Source organism: Lissotriton vulgaris, chromosome 1_1 (assembly GCF_964263255.1).
Source record: "Lissotriton vulgaris chromosome 1_1, aLisVul1.2, whole genome shotgun sequence".
NCBI lineage: Eukaryota > Metazoa > Chordata > Amphibia > Caudata > Salamandridae > Lissotriton > Lissotriton vulgaris.
The window spans coordinates 932,383,352-932,403,860 of NC_141685.1; the positions used below are offsets into that span (position 1 = coordinate 932,383,352).

General features: G+C 43.7%; 1 protein-coding gene across 1 annotated transcript in view; it reads right to left on the minus strand.

Annotated features, from left to right (window-relative positions):
- The window catches only part of LOC147748202 (inactive dipeptidyl peptidase 10-like), a 508,957-nt gene that overhangs the window by 65,894 nt on the left and 422,554 nt on the right, over positions 1-20,509 (minus strand). The window contains exons 21-22 of the mRNA XM_086959116.1: positions 15,080-15,134; positions 12,381-12,480 (exon numbers count right to left, since the gene is read on the minus strand). Coding sequence (XP_086815242.1) covers positions 12,381-12,480; positions 15,080-15,134 — 155 coding nt within the window. The remainder of the gene's footprint in view (positions 1-12,380; positions 12,481-15,079; positions 15,135-20,509) is intronic.

Below are 20,509 nucleotides of genomic sequence, written 5' to 3' on the forward strand. Positions count from 1 at the left end.
ATTGGAGTGGAGAGGAGTAGATTGGAGTAAGGCAAATTAGGGTGGAGTGGGGTAGAATGGAGTGGAATGGGTTGATTGGAGTGGAGCAGAGTGGAGTGGGGTAAATTGCAGTGGGGTGGGGTAGAGTGGGATAGAGTGGGGGTGAAGTGGGATAAATAGGAGCAGAGTGGCATAGATTGGAGTAGAATGCAGTAACCTCAGTGGAGTAGATAGGGGTAGATTGGGTTAGGGTAGATTGGGGTGGAGAGGGGTGGGGTAGATTGGAGTCGGGTGGATTGTGGTGGAGTGGGGTAGATTAAAGTGGATAGGAGTTGTATAGATTGCAGTGTAGTTTGGAATAGACTGGGGTAAGCTGGAATTGAGTGAGGTAGATTTAAGCATGGGCGAATGTTGCGAATTCGCTATCCGCGAATTTGTGGATTTGCGAATTCGCGATCCGCAAAATTCGCGAATTTGTGCGAATTTGCGGATTTTTGTTTTTTTGCGTGTTCGCTGGGTTTTTTGCGGGTTCGCAGGGTTTTTTGCATGTTCGCGGGGATTTTTGCGTCTTCGCGAGCCGCTTGCATAGCGAAGTTACCCATGCAGTCGTTTATGGGAGAGGGAGAGAGAGAGATAGAGAGATAGAGAGATAGATAGATAGATAGATAGATAGATAGATAGATAGATAGATAGATAGATAGATAGATAGATAGATAGATAGATAGATAGATAGATAGATAGATAGATAGAGAGGGAAAGAGAGAGGGAGAGAGAGAACGAGAGAAAGAAAGAAAGGCCGGATCTCTGAAGGGTCAGATTCCTGAGTTGCCCCTACAGAACATACAGCTTTTTATTTTTAGCAAAATGCATATGAAAATTGTGCTGTAAAGGTCTCTTTTAGTTTAACCCCTCCTGACAACTCAAAATGGGTGTATTTGCCATCCTCTCCCTTCTTCCTGTTTTTTATATCTGTAAGTGCTTCCTGATGAGGTTTAATTCCTTGGACAGGAGCCTTGTTGCCTACTTGTAACTATTCTCTGACCCTGCTTCAAGGGTCAGAGCAGGGTCAGAGAATAGTTGCAAGTAGGCAACGAGGCGCCAGGAAGCAATTAGCAGCAGGTGTCCAAGTTGAAGTTAATTTGTTTGTAACCCTTTTGTAAAAGGTTACAAAGAAATTAGGTTCAACTTTTGCACTGCTGCTGTAACCCTTGCTTGGCTGAAAATTCGTCCCCACTGATTCGCGGATTTTACCGCAATTTCGCGAGATTCGCGGATCGCGAAATCACGGAAAATCCGCAAATTCACCCGCGAAACGGATTTTACGCCCACCCTTAGGTAGATTGAACTAAGGTAGATTGGAATGGAGTGGAGTAGAGTGGAGTGGGGTAGATTGGAGTAGATTTGGGCAGATAGGAGTGGAGTGGATTGGACTTTGGTACAACGGAGTGGGGTAACTTGGAGTGGAGTGGGGTAGACTGGGGGACATTGGAGAAGTGTGGTATAAATCTGAGTGGAATGTGGTACATTGGAGTGGGGTAGATTGATGTGGGGTGGGGTTGATCGGAGTGGAGTGGGGTAGAGTGGAGTGGGATAGATTGGATCATAATGGAGTGTATTATGGTATATTGGAGTTGGGTAGACTGGGTTAGAGTGGGGTACATTAAAGTGAGATGGGATTGATTGCAGTGGAGTGGGGTAGATTGGAGTAAAGTGGGATAGATTGGATCGTAGTGGAGTGGATTGAGGTAGACAGCGGAGTTTTGCCTACCTCTGTGTTTGCCACGGAGCGCGGAGTAGGCAAATCTCTGCAAATTCTGCTGTTGGAGCGGAGTTACCTGCCCACGGTTAGAGCAGATATAGGTAGATTGGAGTGTGGTAGATAGCAGATGTGGTCGATTGTGATTTGGTAGATTGTAGTGGCGTATATAGGAGTGGAGAGGAGTAGATTGGAGTGGAGTGGTAGATTTGGGTGGAGCGGGGTAAATTGGAGTAGGATTGATTGGGTGTATTGTGTCAGGGTAGATTGGAGTGGGGTAGATGGAGTGAGATAGGTGGGAGCTGGGAAAGTTTGGAGTAGGGTAAATGCAGGTTGATTGGAGTGGAGTTAGATAGAGTGATGTGGGGTAGATTGCGATGGGGTGGGGTTGATTATCATGGGGTAGATTGGGTTAGGGTGAGGTAGATTGGATTGGAGTATATTGGAGTGGTGTAGATTGGGGTACATTGGAGTGGGGTAGAGTGGAGTGGGGCGGATAGGGTGGGGGAGATGGAGTTGGGTAGTTTGGGGTGGAGTGGGCTATGGTAGATCGTAGTCAATGGACTGGGGTGGATTGGGATGGAGTTGGTTAGATTGGGCTGGAGTGGGATAGATTTGGGTGGGAATGTAGATTGGAGTGAAGTAGAGTGGGGTAGATTGGGTAGAGTGGAATGCAGTGTGATAGACTAGGATAGAGAGGAGTGGGATTGATTGATTGGATTGGAGTGGCTATATTGCAATGGGGTAGATTGGGGTAGAGAGGAGTGGCGTAGATTGGAGATGAATGGGGTGGTGTGGAGTGGAGATTGGAGTGGAGTGAGATAAATGGGAAGAGTGGAGTGAGGCACATTGGAGTGAAGTGCAGCAGATTAGGGTTGATTTGGTGGAGTAGAATAGGGTAGATTGGAATAGAGTTTGGTAGATTGGAGTGGGGTAGATTTATTTATTTAAAGATTTAAATAGTGCTAGCTAGACCCGGAGGTATCAGAGTGCTTTACAGAATCGAGAGCAAGGCAATGATCAGTTTCTGAGAATGTGACATACAGCAATCATAGGTTCAAGTATACATAAAATAAATACATGGGAAAATTAGTTAGGCAGAGCGGGAGGAGTACACAAAAATCTATACACAGAAAATTGTTTGGCCATGAGGGTGGATTACTGCATTGTGGTCAAATCGAACATTTCGAGTACACGGAGAGAAACACATCTAAGTCAATAGAGGCAAATACAGAAAAAAAGAAAATAGCCAACTGACCAATGGAGTCTGAACTGACAAAGAGAGCCTATTTTAGTTTAGTTTGCTCATGAGTTCCAGTGTTTGTTGAGGAGATGGCATTTCAGGTCTCTTTTGAAGCCAGGGAAGGAGGGGTTGCATTGTAATTCCATCTGGAGGGAGTTCCAAATGCTGGGAGCATCACCTGAAAAAGAGCGAGCCTGGGTTGTTTTCCTTTTCATTTTGGTAGGAATGAGAAGATGTGTGGTGGAGTTTCTCAGAGGCCTGGTTCATTCTGCTTTTGTGAGTTTGTTGTGTAAATAGTCAGGAGAATATGGGTATAGTGCTTTGTGGGTGATGCAGTCAGTCTTGTAGATGCATCTTCCTTCAATGACAAGCCAATTTGGGGACTTGAGGGCAGGCATGATATATTCATACTGTTTAATGTCTGTTATGAGCTGGGCTGCCATGTTTAATACTGATCTGAGGGGGGCAAGGTGAGTTTTCAGGGTCCCTGTGTGGATAGCATTGCTGTAGTCAAGTTTGGAGAGGACCAGGGATTGAACAACCTATTTGAAATCATCCGACGGAAAGAATGGTTTAATTTTTTGGGGGAGGTGTTTTAGTGTGTAAAGTGCTCCGTTGGCTGAGTTTTAGATGTGTTTCTTCATTGACAAGTTTTTGTCCAGGGTGAAGACTTTAGCCGAGTTGGATAGAGTGAGTGAACAATTTAGAGCCTTCAGGTCAATGATCCAGTCTTGGATTGGAAGGTGGCTACTTTCGGGGGAGAACAGAATAACGTCTGCTTTGATGGGGTTTAATTTTAGATGGTAAGAGTTTAACAAAGATTGTATCTTACTCAGTGTGACGTTGAGATGTAGGATGGCACTGGGTGATTTGATTTTGTAGTAGAGTTGCGTGTCATCTGCATAGAGGTGGTATTTTATCCCTGCTTGTTTCAGGATCATAGTAAGGTTAAAAAGTGAGGGGAGAGGGTTAAGCCCTGGGGGACACCAAGAATGACAGGTGTGGGTTTCGAGAGACAAGACTTGGTTTTGATTTGTTGTAATTGTTGTTGTAGGTAAGATGTGAACCATTTTAAAACTGTCCCATTAATACCGGAGCGGATCTTCAGTGACTCCAGTAAGGCTGGGTGATTGAGTGTATCAAAAGCCACAGATAGGTCAAGTAGGATAAGTAGGCAAGCATCTCCATCCTCCAAGGATCTATGGATATCATCTGCAATATTGAGCATGGCGGTTTCTGTGCTGCAGCCTTTCCTGAACTCTACTTGGAAGGAGTCAAGTAGGTTGGATTCACCTATATGCTTGTTGAGTTGTTGTAAGATGCATTTTTCTATAGTTTTGGCTACAAAAGTGAGGTTAGAGATAGATCTGAGGATGTTGAGATCGTTAGGGTCTGCCATGGGATTTTTGAAAATAGATGTGATTTGACCTAATTGGAGGGAGTCTGGTACAGAGAAGTATTTATGATTTTTGTCCAACATAGGGCGATGATGTGGTTTAGTTTGTGTATTATTTTTGCAGGGAGGGGATCTTTGGTGCGTGAGGTAGGCTTTAATTTCACAATAATATTGAAGAATTCTAGTTCAGTCATGGGTTTGAAGTCCTACAAATTGGCATCATTTTTTCAATTGGGTGTTGAAAAGGTTATTGTTTGTTCCATTTGGGGTTAATTGGTCATTTTAAGTTCAGTGTCAGGACTGCCGTGGAGGGAGGGGTGTCAGTGAGGGTCGTTAACGGGGGGGGGGGGTAGGGTTGTGACTTGAAAGAAGGATTGCTCAATTTTAGAGATTTTATCTGTGAAGAAGCTGGCAATTTCTTCACATCGTTCTTTAGAGGCTATTATTTTGTGCGGGGAGGAAGCCGTAGTTTATCGTTTGACAATGTTAAAGAGCTCCCTGGGTCTATTCTTTGCACAGTCCAGTTGGATGCAGAAGAAAGAGGCTTTTTCTCTGAAAATGTGCTTCTTGTATGCTAACCTATGCTAACCTAGCAGCTCTGAGTAGAGTTAGATGTAATGACGAGGTGGTTAAGATCAGAGTTAAACCATGATTTTGATTGGATTAATCTTAGCTGTTTTAATTTGAGCGGTGCAACTTAATCGCAAACTTCCATTATCTCTGTGTTGAAGTGGGCAGTGAGATCATTAATGTTTTGAGTGTGAGGGAGATGGTGAGGTTGTTCACGAATCTTAGATTCAATATCTGTAGATGGGACTTGTTTGAGGTTTCTGCCTGGTCCACTACTTAGGATTGTTTGTTAAGACTGAGTGAGGTTTCACAATGGCATCGATGTTGAGCAGTATGAGAAGGTGGTCAGATCAGTCAATGGTACGATGGCATTGATGGAGACCAGTTCATTTCTAGTGATAATCGGGTCTAGAGCAGCGCCTTCATTGTGGGTTGGTTCATTGCAGAGTTGTTTTAGGTCATTCATTTCAAGAAGGTTCAAGAGGTGCCTGACTGTGGTGTCTTCGGCATTGTTCCAATGAGTGTTGAAATTGCCCAAAAACATGTCCTCCATGTAAGTAAGGGAGAACTGAGTAAGTAGGTCAGATAACACTTCAGCGAAGAGGGGCCGATCACCAGGCGGGTGTAAGATGGTGTGAAGTTTGATAGGCGGGGAGCCTTAACCTTTAAGTTTAATGCCAAGTTATTCAAAAGTCGAGTATAATGCATTTCTTTGAATGGAAAGTCTAATTTCAGCTTTGGTGATTATGGCTAGATCTCCACCTTTTCTTTCAAGTCTGTCGTGTCTAATAATGGAGTAAACAAGAGGTGCAAGTAGGTCAAGTATGGCAGTAGAGTGGTCATTGAGCCAAGATTCCGTTAGGAAAGCGATATCAATTCTCTCACTGAGGATGGTTTCGGCTATATCTGTAGAGTGTTGTGCTGCTGATTTACAGTTGACAAGCATGCAAGATAGAGGGCAGGGATTATCCTTTGCAGATTTTTGGGTATGGATGGTGCTGCATTGTACAGGAGGTCTGGGTGAGTTAGAAATTACAGGAGTTCTATTTATGCCCATTATTACTGGGATTGTAGAGGGAGGAATATGGACCCTTGTCTTGGTCTTGGGGAGGCAAGATTCTCTGAGAGTATCTGCTTCCAGTGCGGATAAAGGGCAGTGCAAAAGCTTAGACCTACGGGCCAGCAGGCATAGGGGAATAGAGGGCCAGAGGGAGCATTGTCAGGTAGTCAGAGAACATGTGTAAGGAGGCAATTTCCTAATCTTGTGTGTGTGAGAGAGGGCACGGATGGCCTAGTTTGAGAGATCCTGTCTAAGATATGCTAAGTCGGTAGCGAGAGAGTTGAGTTTATGCTCCATTGGGTACAGAATGTGTGAAAGAGTGTTTGAGGTGCATCCCGCAATGAGGGGGGAGGAAAACGCAGTAAGACCTGCATATGAGGGTGCAGAAATGACAGCGCTGTGGGGTTGATCTGTATCGTTAGGACAAGGATTGAAGACAGTCTGGGTGGGATGCATAGGGTCTGCCTTGGCAAGGTGGGAGTGTCAGCTGAGTATTGAGTCGATGATGGTCTAAGTATGGGGCCTTGTCACTAGGTTTGCAGTGGGCATCATCTGGATTTGTTACAGGGGGATGGGAGCAGGTGGGTAACTCCTGGTAGGCAATTATCTGCGGTGAGAGTTGGATGGGGTGTCAAAGTTACTGGTTGTGTCCAGGGGAGTCTGAGAGTTGAATACATTGAGAGTGGGAGGATATGTGGCCAGTCCTGAGTAAAGGGAGCAGAGAGCGCTAAACTATAGGGGTGATAAGTGTCAAAGGGCCTGGGATTGACAATTGTCTGTGTGAGTAGAGTAGGGTTATCGTTTGAAGGAAGGGCATCTGCAGTTAGATCAGTGGCTGAAGGACTAGAGGAGGGGTCTGCATCCCTAGGCTTGGTGTGAGTATCATCTGGGTTTGTTTTCATGAGATAGCAGTATAGGGTGGGAGCATGAGAAGTCATTCTTGAGGGTATTGTTCGGCACTGTGTGGTGCTAGGTGCAGAAAGGTTGATGGAAGTGTCCAGGAATGCTTAGAAGGAAGAAGGTGGGCTGTTCTGGGTTTTTTGATTGTGGTATGTGAGAAAGAGGCATTTGGGGTGATTGACCCTGTTGTGTGAGTGAAGTGAACAATGAACGGAAGCGTCTATCAAAGATCTTGAGGTGAGGGTCAGTGGCTTGTATGAGTTCATTGCCTGTCCTGAAAATGGATACATCAATTTCCCCACTAAAAGAAGTGGAAGGGGATTTCATCAGTTTTGTTCCATAGGGTATTTTGATTGTTTTAGTGACTTGAAGGAGGAGAAGGAAGATGTTTTTGCATTTAGCTGGGCGTTTGGAATAGAAGATAAAGTCAGTTTTCTTTGTGCAATTTGTAATGTTGTGGTAGGTATTAGCTATTAAAGTTTCCAGGTGCTGTTTCAGTAGTTCGTGTTTGAGATTCTTTTTAGCGTTGTTTGTGATATTTTTCGGATACGTGATGCTCGATGAGTTTGTGCCATATCTTGTAAGGGCAGTATTGAGGGGTATATGGAGGTACATTGCTGAAGATAAATTAGTATCTAGATACAATTGAACTGCAAGATTTGGCCACGGATGGGGAGGGAAAGGATTTTAGAATAGAGGAGTGAAGAGCAACACCTCACCCACAAAATTTCACGGGCAGGGACAGCCCCAGACATATATGTTCTCTGTGGCTTTGCTAACACCCTCACTATGTCAAATGCATCCAGAAGATGATGGGCAAAAATGGTCTTCTCTCAGTCACCGTCAGGGCAGGCCAATCCTCCAATTAGGCCCCAACCAAAAGCCTTGAGAGGGCCGCAAGTCACTCCACGCTCTGTAATGGCTGACTTACGGTGAGGAGGGCCATCTCAAGATGACCAGCTCCCCCTGAAATTACTAGACTCATCAAGGAGCCGGTCTCCAGCGTAGAGGGGAACCAGAAACAAGCAATAGGTGCCTCAGCCATGAAGGAGTCAGGAAAACAGCTAGACAAGCATCGCCGGAGACTGGGTGGGTCGGGCATGGGAGGGGAGCCGAGGAGCCTCCGAGGGGCGCACAGACATATTCCAAGGTTAGTAAGGGCTGAGTATGGGCGAGGGACTAGTTTCGAGTTGGCCAGCACCCCTCAGGTTTCAGTAAAAGTACGGAGCAAGCCTCCAGCACAGGAGAGGAAGTGGGGGCAGATCAAATTCAGTACTCATCTAGCCCAAGATAATTGTTATTGCGCCAGGACGACTCTAAGGCTTCCGTTAGAAGGCGCACCGGTGGGGGAAATAAATCAGCGAGGGCACAGTCAAAGCCACCAGATAGGGCATAGCCAAACCAAAAACTGCAGTTTAGAAGTTGCCCTTTAATGAATATTAGAGCTTCTTTTTTCCAATCAATGGAAATTTCAATCAAAGAGCCTCTTGTGCACATAATTCAATTTTGCAGCAGCCCTGTCGATATGCACACCTGTGGCCAATTGGTAACACGAAGGCTTTAGCAGAAACCACTTAGGTTACCTACATATGGTAGCAATAAGATTCTAAGAACTTGTAGATTGTCTAGTCAAAATTTAAGTGCACCTACATCGTTGTACAACATGAACAAGTACCTAGAAATTCCATACCTTTAGCCAGTAAGATTAATATGAGAAACTTTGTTAGTACACAGGAGCAGCCGCCATCAGACAGGAAGGCCAATCCAAACCGCTCCACAGCCACGGTCGGGGGTGAGGCAGACCTCAGTGGAATTGCGAGATGGCGGCCATATTTGAAGCACCGGCAGCCATCATGGGGGAACCAAGCTGCTCCATGGCTCTCCCTCAGGGCAACAACAAACCCAACAGAAAAAGGCAAGAAAGGAGCCTTGATTTGGGGCCCGGGCAGCTGACAGAGAGATCCGATGCCGATTTGCGGTCCCTCAAGGCGGCACAGGCACTCACCCGAAGAAGGCAAATGGCACACAGATTCTCAGCCCCCACAGCCGTCAGGATGGTCAGCAGCCCCAACATTGGATGGGGACCATCGCTTAATGGACGACTTTGGGCAGCACTTAAGATATCATTTAAGCAGCGCTTAAGACATCATTCATGCATCGGGCGGATCAAGAGGGCAAGGAAGGTTGAAACTGAAAGATTGAAGAGGGATGATTGAAGTAGGGTGGTGTGGGGTAGGTTGGAGTGGAGTGGTGTAGATTAGAGTGCTATAGATTGGAGTGGTTGGGTTGGATTGGAGTGGGGTAGAGTCAGTGGGGTGGGTTTTGGTGGGGTAAATTGCAGTGGTGTAGAATGGGGTGCAATGGGGTAGATTGGGGTTGAGTGGCATAGATTGGAGTGGAGTAGACTAGAGTGGAGTAGATGGGGTAGAGTGGAGTGGGGTAGTTTGCAAATCGGTATATTTGAGTAGGGTTGATTGGGGGAGTGGGATGGGGTAGGTTGGAAGGGGTAGCGTGGGATGGATTGGGGTAGAGTGAAGTGGGTTAGATTAGAGCAGGGTAGGTTTGAGTGGAGTGTAGTAGAGTGGAGTGGGGTAGATTGGAGTGAAGTGGAGTGGAGTGGATTTGGGTAGAGTGGAGTGGTGTGCAATGGAGTGGAGTGGGGTAGATTAAAGTGGACTGAGATTGAATGGGTGGATTGGAGTGAGGTAGATTGGAGTGAGTTAGAATATGGTATAGTGAAGTGAGGTAGATTGTTTACATTGGACTGGAGTGGGGTGGATTGTGGTAGATTGGAGTGAGGTAGATTGGGTAGAGTGGAATGCAGTGTGGTAGATTTGGGTAGAGTGGAGTAGGGTAGATTGGGTGGAGTGGGGTAGGTTAAATTGGAGTGGGATAGAATGGAATGATTGGGGTGAAGTTGGGTAGATTTGACAGGAATGGGGTAGATTTGTGCAGCATGAGGTTTGTTGGAGCAAATGGAGTGGGGTTGAGTGAGTAGATTTGAATGCAGTGAGGTAGATTGTGGTAGAATGGAGTGGGGTAGATTGGGAGGATTGTAGTGGGTAGATTGGGGTCAAGTGGAGTGGGCTAGATTGGAGTTGAATGGGGTGGAGCAAAGTCCAGATTGGATGGGATTGAGATAGCTGGGGAAGAGTGGAGTGGGGTAGATTAGAGTGGAGTAGATTAGGGTGGAGTGGGGTAGATTTGGTAGTTTAGAGTAGGGTAGATTGTAATAGAGTCAGGTAGGCTGGAGTGGGGGAGATTGGAGTGGGGTGGATTGAAGAGGGTGATTGGAGTAGGGTAGTTTGGAGTGGGGTAGGTTGGAGTGGAGTGGGGTACACTGGAGTGGGGTAGATTGTGGTAGATTGGTGTGGGGTAGATTGTGATGACGTGGGTTGGATTGAAGTGGGGTAGGGTAGATTGGATTGCATAGGAGTTGGATCTTTTGCAGTGGAGGTTGGGGTGTATTGGGGTAAATTGAGTGGATTGGAATAAGGTAGATTGGAGCGCAGAGGGGTAAATTATGGTATATTGGGGTGGGGTAGATTGTGGTAGATTGAAGTGGGTTAGATTCTGGTCAATTGGAGTGGGGTAGATTGTGCGGCAGTGGTTTAGTGGAGTGAAGTGGGGTAGATTGGAGTGGATAAGAGTTAGATAGATTACACAATGGAGTTTGGAGTGGAGTGGGGTAAATTGGAATAGAGTGAGATACATTGGACACTGTAGCTTGGAGTGGAGCGGGGTAGAGTGGAGTGGGGTAGATTGGAGTGGAGTGGGGTACATTGGAGTGGAGTGGTAGATTGGAGCAGCGTGGGTTAGATTTGAGTGGAGTGTGATAGACTAATGTGCACTGGGGAAGATTGGAGGGAATTGGGGTTAAGTGGAGTGGAGTAGATTGGAGAGAGGTATATTGGAGTGGAGTGGAGCGGGGTACATTTTAAGTAGAGTGGTGTGGGGTGGGATAGATGGTAGTGGAATGGGGTAGATTGTATTGTACTGGAGTGGTTTGGGGTAGATTGGTGTGGAGTGGGGTAGATAGGGTTAGAGTGGGGTAAATAGAAATGGGTAGATTGGAGTGTGATGGGGTGGAAGTGGGGTAGGTAAATTGGGGTGGGGTAAATTGGAGTGGGGTAGATTGAAGTGGAGTGTCGAATATTGGGTGAAGTGGAGTGGAGTGATGTGGTGTAGATTGGAGTAGAGTAGATTGGGGTAGATTGCAGCTAAGTGGAGTGGGGTGGGGAAGATCGGGGTACATTAAAGTGGAGTCGGTAGATTGGAATAGGGTAGAGTGGAAAGGGGTAAGTGGTGTGGAGTGTAGGGGCATAGAGAGGAGTGTTGTGTAGTGAGTGGCACAGATTGGAGTGACTTGGAGTTGATTGGCGTAGTGTGTAATATAGTGACTTAGTATGGAGAGACACAGAGTGGAGTGGCATGTCGTAGAGTAATTGCAGAATGGAGTGGTGTGCATAGAGTGGAAGGGCTTAAAGTGGAATAGAGTGGAGAGGTGTAAAGTGGAGTATGCATGGTATGGTAGAACGCTGCCATTACGGACAACACATTTCCAATGGAAATGACCATTACATTTGCACCAAATACGGTTTTACTGCACACAAACGATAATGTGTGCAAATGTCATCACCTAGTGTATTGATGTGTTTTGATCATATTCAAATATTTGTTTCCATCACACTTCAGAATAACAACAAATGTGTGCTTCATTTGTATTAATTCTTATATATTATGAAACATCATCACAGTTTTTTGTGTGCTAAAAAACATCTTACACCCTCTCCTCCTACATGGATACTCAGCAGGATTGTCACATAAATTCTCTTACTTTGAAGTCTGAGAAAGAAATGTAAATGCCAAGCTCCCTTCTCTGTCTTTGAATGCACAACAAATGCGACATGATAAGAACAATACTTAAAGGCCTGTTTACAGAAAGCGAGGTTGTGGAAAAATACAGTAAACAAGGTTTTGGCAAGGGGGGGAACAAACACGAGCTGGACAGCCTAAAGAGAATAATGCCAGCAAATAGAAAGCCAGAACATGCGAGTTACAAACCACAAAGCCAATGGTAAGCAACAGGCGGAATGTAATACTAGGTCAGCTTTCTAAATATCCCCAGGATGTATTTAACAAACCAGACAACTGTGCTGTTTTGTAGGCTGCGGACTAAAAATGAGAGGGAGACTCAACTCCTCATGTCCCAATTAGTTAGTTGATAGTGCCCTTACAGAACCATGCGTATCACCTTTCTAGTTTCATGCAGGTCTCCTCCCATGCTGCAGTGGATTTCATTTACCCTTTCTGTGGCTCTCTTTTCGTGCTCAAATCAATCCATGTTTTTTACACCTATCTTTTTCTATACAGACACAAGGCCTTCCCAGTCCTCAGCAGTTCTCCTTTAGCCTTCACCTGGTGTTTTTGATCTGCCCAATACCCTTCTACATCTAAAGGTTAAGTCATGGCTTACCGTGAAGTCTGAAGTTTGTGATCGGCGCTACTGCCACACCACACTTGAACAACGCATCAGTCGCTGCCAAAAGCTTGAGTGTTAAGAAACCTCCATAGGCCTAGAAGAGGAAAGAGATCATTAAAGTACTTTGGTTAGATCATTGTTCTGGGACCAGCCACATGACACCCCTGTGTTTAATTAAAATGTGCAGTGCTTGATAATAAACACAAATAGTGGAGTGCATTGTGCAGAAACTTTGACCAGCTAAGGACATGTTCCTGAGACAGCCCTGCAACAGCTTAAAGACAGCCCACTCAAAATGTCGAGACAGTCCTTGAACTAAATCTTTAGACACAGGGCTGGCTTTAGCACTGGTGGCGCCAGGTGCCACTATATTTGCTGGCACTACCCCCAATGACCTCCTTATCCACTTATTCCTCTCTACCACACTCCCACAGTGCCCCTCATCTGTCCACAGCCTCTCTCTCACATGCATTTCGTTTGTTCTATGGTTCTACTCATACCAGTGTAGGATGTCAGAGCACTTTACATCACACACACATTATACAGAGACAATTTATCTCTTGTGTATAAATTAGTGCATAGCAAATTTTATTTAAGGCAATATAACTGTATGCAGGGCATGTGACTCCTACAAAGTGTAGAAGTCAGATGTCATCCATACTGGAAGGCAGTATATGTTAGGTGTGTTTGGTCTGGAGAGGCACACACTCGGGAATTAAAATGTACCACAGTGGCTGGCTTGGCTTTATTAATAAGAATGCATTTCTACCCCAAAAAAATATTCTTATGGTCTGGCTTGACAGCCCAGCTGTCTAAATGGGCTTTGGGTCTACCCACATGTTGGGAGTCAAGAGTACATGTTTTGATTGGCTAGACGTTGTGTTGTTCCATAAAAAGTGTTTCCCCTCCATGCAGCTGTGATCATTTTGTATATTTATCCAGCTAACTGAACTTGAATTTTCAGCAACCCACACACAACATAATAATGCTATTAACGTGCCCTAGATAGTTAGATAATGTATGGTGTTCTTCTTTGGCAACAGCAGTGATGAGAGGAGCGCAGTCATTAACTTACATAGATGTTTAGGTCTGGCTTGAAAGGGTAACTGTCACCTAACCATTTTGCCTTAACCAATATCATTCTACAGTTCTTTGTTTCCACACAAGTACCTATCCATTACCATGTTATGTATTTGTAATGCTTCACATTACCATACAACATTGCTATAAAGCTAGACCTATTGGCATGCAAATGCTTGTTAGCAACATTAGGATAATGAAAGACTGGGGGGAAAAACATAAGGTTCTACTCAATACCATGCAGTTTCCAAGCAGCTCTTTGTTGACTGTTCATAGGTCACTGTGGTAAATTTGGACTGTAACTTTTGAACTGCAAGTAACAAAAAGATCTGTGACAAAAGGAGTAAGCCACTGAGCTATCAACATTAAATACGGTACTGTGATCTGCATGGTACATGATCCTTCGAGCAGGCTTATTAACCCTCTGTGCTTCTTTATGATGAGTCAAAAGTGCCACCAGACAAAACGCTCATCTCTCGCAAGCAGGAACATTAATTACTAGAGTTTTCTTGACACTTTTATTGTTGCCTGAAAACTGATGTGCACACAAGGAACTCTGCAGCAGGTGCTTTTAAACCCATACATTATTTCTAACACAGTACACCCCTGAGATCAGTGGCAGATGTGGCTGAACTGGTCTCACCACCCTAAGTTCAGGCAGCTTGGGCAAAGATAACATTGGAACCAAAATCATCTCAAGATTTCCCAGAACCAAATTGTGAGAGGACCTCTCGGGTCAAATAGATAGTCAAAGACATGGTGAAACCATAGACATGCTTACTTGACATTGTATAAAAACAGGTATTGCTATAGGTTGTACATGGACATAAAAATAGGACTAAATATATCGATACCTGGGATAAAAACGTTGTCTTCCATCGCCCACCTTGCATTGCACCACATGGAATACAGGGTACACTAATGCACAGGGAAAATTACTGCAAAAGGGCTTTGTAATGATGATGCTAAGACATAGTTAAATACATTTCACAGCTGCTCTCAAACACACATTGTAGTTTTGTAAAAGTCCATCTCCATTTGGTGGGACTACAATGATGGATGTCAATTTACCATAATAAGAAGGGTAGAGGAAGTAACATCATAGAGTTTGACCATCACTACATTACAGAGTTGACCCCTTGTCCCGCCATTCGTCCCTCAATAGCCTCCTATTTGCTGGTGAGGGATTAGTGGATGGACATATCATAGAAAATTAGCAGGGCTACCAGGGTTAGCAAGGGCAAGTCGAGGACAGCTGCTGCTAACTGTGGCAGCTGATACAACTAGGATATGCCTAAATTACGTTCAAGAATAATATCACCTAAAGTGCAGTTAGTAACAATTCAAAAATCTAAAGCTAAGCACAATTAAGAGGCACAAGGACATTTAATCCTCAAGGAAGTAATTCATAGAATCACTGGGCATGCAAAAAACTGGTGAGCCTTGCGTTCCCTGCAGAAAGCCTGATAAAGGAAGATTAAACTGAGCCAGCCTCATCTTTTGCATGCCCCATCTTCCCATTTACTTCACCTTTTTTCCCTTGCAATGCCCTTCTTCTACTGTAGTAGGAGGGAGTGGCAAATTCCAATAATGACGAAAGGGTGCCTTCTTACCTTTCCGTAGACTCCAATCCGATGACGGTCTATGTAAGGCAACTGCATCAACCACCTGTAAGGAAAGATCGCTGTTAGCGAACTCTGGAGTCTCTTGCAGAGAAGCAAAGTGACTTGAAGAGAGGTTGGCAATTCCTAATGCTGAGGAAGCACTACTCATGCAAGTGGATCCCCACTGAAACGAGAAGAACGGTCACACAGGCCCTCGTCAGCAGCAGGTTGGACTACGGAAATGCCCTCTACGCAGGAGCCTTGGCCAAACTCCTGAGACGGCTCCAACGCATCCAGAACGCCTCTGCACGCCTGATCCTCGACATCCCTCGCCGCAGCCACATCACACCCCACCTGAGAGACCTGCACTGGCTCCCGGTAAACAAAAGGATAACCTTCAAGCTCCTCACCCACCCACACATGGCACTCCGCAACACCGGACCAACGTACCTCAACAGACAACTCACCTTCTACACCCCCACACGCCAGCTCCGCTCCGCAGACTTCGCCCTTGCCACAGTCCCCCGCTTCCGAAGAGCGACCTCCGGCGGCAGATAGTTCCCCCATCTCACCACCAAGACCTGGAACACCCTCCCCATCCACCTACGGCAGACCCAAGACCTGCTGACCTTCAAAAAACTCCTCAAGACCTGGCTTTTCGAGCAGAAGCAGCATTCCCCACCCCAGCACCTTGAGACCCTCACGGTGAGTAGTGCGCTTTACAAATTGCATGATTTATTAATACCTTGAGCTGCAAATCTCTAAAGAAGGGTCCAGGAACCCTCAACAAGGTTCGCAACTCCTCAGGACACATCAAAATTAATTTAGGGAACGCCTATTCTGTTGCATGGAAAGCCATTCTGATTCCCAGATTCAACTCATGTTGAATACAGGGCCGGCTTTAGGGCAGTACGACTGGGTGTGGCCGCACTGGGCGCTGATCTGTGGAACGGGTTGCTAACCTCAGGGGTGCACTGTGATTAGCAATAACATGATTGGAGAGATGAGGGGCACTTTTGCCCAGTAGTAGTGAGAGAATCCGCATAGGAGGCCATGGGGGTGGGGGGTGCCAAAAATGATTGTCACCTTGGGCACAACCAGCGTAATAGCCAGCCCTGGTTGAATGGCAATGTTTTTATTGTTTCTGTAAGGAAATGCACGTTCAACCCCACAATTTTGGACAGATGCTGCTGGTTTTTCAACTTTGAGAGTGCACCAAGGCCTGCTAACCAGACCTCCGTGCCAGTATTCGAACTCATTACAAAGTGTATGTCGAATTGGCTATCCCCAATTGGCAGAGACTGACTTGCTTCTAAATCCCTAATATATGGATATATGGCAGCAAGGCTAGGGCAGAGTGCCTACGAAGGGCTGCAGCACTGATTGCGCCACCCTGTGTGCGACAAAGTACAAAATGGCTCCCAGCCTGCCACTGCAGACTGGAAGGGCAGTTCAAAACTGCTAGATCAACTTTGCCATTTAATCCAAAGGCAAAGCCCCCACTTCCCTTAACAATTTATATATATATATATATATATATATTCATGAAATTCGTCACCTTTCAGACAGAAAACACACCATGCCAGTTCCGTAGTGACGAAGAGTCGACCCAAAAGAGTGCTGGTGCAAGAAAGTTTATTCAAATGAAGCCAGCGCTGCCGCCATGACGCGTTTTGCCTTCGAAGAGGCTTGATCACATATATATATATATATATATATATATATATATATATATATATATATATATATATATATATATATATAATTCAATGAAAAAACCATAGGTTATAGACCATATATAGTTAGGGATTAGCATTTAAAAAACCTTATTTTATTTGCACAAAACCATTGAAATTCCATATATAGTTAGAAGCGCTAACTATATATCGCGCACCCGCAATCCACTGCTGATGATGTCACATATTACATCATTCATGACATGGTCAGTGACATCACTGATGACATCACTGATGACATCTCAAATGACATCACTGATGACATCACTGATGACATCACTGATGACATCTCAAATGACATCACTGATGACATCACTGATGACAACTCAAATGACATCACTGATGACATCTCAAATGACATCACTGATTACATCACTGATGACATCTCATTTGACATTACTGATCACATCACTGATGATATCATTCATGTGATAATACGATGAACCTCTTCAGACTCTAATATAACCTTAGATACAATCAGTGTAAAAAGACACTCACAGACTGTCACTTATCCATGGAGTTACTCACACACCTAGTCAGTCATGCAAAGAATCAATCACACCTCCATTTCCTCAACTATACAGTTATACAAACTTTACTTATTCAAACATATACTAACACATATTTACTCTCTTATACAATCCCTGATACAAGTTCACAATGATCCATACAGTCACTCACACATTCACTGGCTCTTATGCACAGTTATTTATATATGTCAACTCTCACATGTACTGTGTTTTACATATGTACTTACTTTGACATGTAGCACTGAGATATCCATTCACTCACCAATACACTCATGCACACAGTCAACCGCCCATACAGCTGTTTCCACATGCACTTTTGAAACCATACATCTAGTGAATCAACTGCTCACACATCTATGCACAGAGTCATACACCTCCCAGCCACCCACACACACACTCAGTCTCCCATACAAATACTTGGGCAACCAATCAATAACCCATATAGTTACTCATATAGCTACTTATCAACACATGCAACAGTTTACAGAACAACAGACATAATGATGCACAAATTAAGACAGTTTAGTCACTAACCCATGCACTCAGTGAGACACATTTAATCACTCACTCATACAGTCAGTCATGCACCTACTAAATCCTTCATCCAGTCACTTATACATCCACTCATTCTTCAATATGTAAGACATATTTTAACTTTACAGAAACATACAGTCACTGGATGTTGTCATCAGTGATGTCATCAGTGATGTCATTTGAGATGTCATCAGTGATGTCATCAGTGATGTCACTGACCATGTCATGAATGATGTAATATGTGACATCATCAGCAGTGGATTGCGGGTGCGCGATATATAGTTAGCGCTTCTAACTATATATGGAATTTCAATGGTTTTGTGCAAATAAAATAAGGTTTTTTAAATGCTAATCCCTAACTATATATGGTCTATAACCTATGGTTTTTTCATTGAATTTCAATGGTTTTTTAAAAGCTAATATCTGTAGCTGTACAATGTATTGTTCTTTAAATTTTGAAATATATTTTTCATGTTCTTTAGACAATTTTTTTAAAACATTTTTTTTTGTTCCGCTCCCAGTCCGCGAACCGGTCTGCTTCCCGTTAGCTCAATTTAAAGCCGCGGCTTAGTACGCGAACCGGTCAACGTTCCTTTAGCGTAACTGTTACGTTTGCATGACGTTTTGCGTTATCGCGTAATACGTCGTTGGACGCGCCAAGTTAGCGGACCCGGAAGTGGACCGGAAAGCGGAGCAAAGCGCGAAACGTAAACACAGCAGGTCATGTGACTCGAAAATAACACTTTTCATTGGTTCATTTCACTTTTGGTTTCCTAATGATGTAATACTTGGTCATGTGATATAAAATTAACACTTTTCATTGGTTTAGAATTTTTCCTTCTCCCAAATGATGAAAACCCCTCCTTCTTTCCTCACTCTGACTTTCATCTTGGTGAGAGAAAGACCTTTTTTGATTCATCAGCAATGGCTTCAATGGTTGCTTCTGCCAGTGTGCCCCCACCACCTCCTCCACCTCCTCATGGGAAGAAAAGACTACCTGCTTCACTAATTATAGAAGAGGAGGAAAATCAAGAAGAGGAAGAACAGCAAGAAAATAACGAGTTTTTGCCAGAGGAGCCCAGAAGATATAATAGGAAAGAAAATTATATCTGGCAATTTTTTAAATTTCCTGCTGACCAAAAGAAAGTAAATGCCAGATACGTCTTTTGTCGCATTTGCGACGAACGACTTTCAAGGGGCACAGACAAAAAGTACAGTTTTGGCAATCATACAATGCACAGGCACATGAGTCGATGGCACCCTAACAATTACAGCAATGCCCAACTTCGCGACCAACAACAAAATCCACCAGAAATGGCAAGAAGATCTGTTGTTCAGGAGGTATCGGGACCGGAGGCGAGGGAGGTGATCCCGAACATCCAAATCAACATGGGAGAAGTGAAGCAAGTCTGTGTGTGGTGCAACCAGACACTTTGCTACCGCGAAAGTAGCATTACCCTGATAATGAGAGCCATCACCAATCATGTGTGCCCAAAACGCCCCAAAAAGTAAATTCTTTTTTTTTTGTTGCTCCTGTTGAGCCGTCTTCGATGAATCATTTTTGTTTCCCCCCTCCCCCCCAAAAATAAAAAAAAATACAAAATGTTCAGAAAAAAACAAAAAAATATAAAAAATGTTCAGAAAACTAATAAAAAAAATTAAAAACAACAAAAACAAAAAAAAACAGTTCTTTTCAGAACTACCTCCCCATTATTAAAAAAATTGGTAGAATTCTTTGAACTCTGCCAAGCTCTATTTCTATTAGTTCGCTACCAGTTCGCACTCCGGTACGCGTACTTTGAGCGTACCAAAAATTTTTTTTTAAAAAAAGGAACAGTAAGTATAAGGAAAGGAAACAGACAGTTATGTTACAAAAAAAGACAGCTATAGGGAGTAAAGAAAAGATACTGTTACCCGCAATTCACTTCTGATCATGTCATATATTACATAATTTTTTACATGGTCAGTGAGATCATCAGCAGTGGATTGCGAGTAACAGTTTTTTCTGTTTACTTCCTATAGTTGTCTTTCTTGTAACATAAATGTCTTTTCCTATCCTTATACTTACTGTTCTTGTTTTTAAAAATTTTGTAGATCATTCAGAAACAGTAACATTAATAGAGACAGAATTAGTGAATAATAATGAAGAAGTATGAGAAGAGAGGGACTGAGAAAAATACTGGAAGGAATAGAAAAATTAAGTAATAGAGAAAGGAAGGAGAGAAGTAGCAAACACAGGAAAGTAAAGATTAAAGAAATGAAGCAGTAGAACTAATAGATGTTAAATGTGATAGATTAAATGATTGAGTGAGGGTGACGATAAGGTGTGTCCTCTCTAAAAGTTTGTTTAAGGTGAACCGTACTCTGGGTTGCATATCAAATTTATGCTTGTTGAAGAATACAGACGAGATAATAGATGTGAAGACCTACCATTGCAGTAAAACATGCCCATTTATTACATCAATCATAACATAGTCAGTGACATCATCAGCAGTGGAATGTAGGTTAAAAAAGTAGAAAACATTTACCTTATAATTCATGTTAACTTTTCAAGCAAATTTTTCATACATTCAATCTGTAAAAGAGAGAACAAACATTTCCAAAAATATTAAAACATGTATTTAAAAATTAGAAAAAAG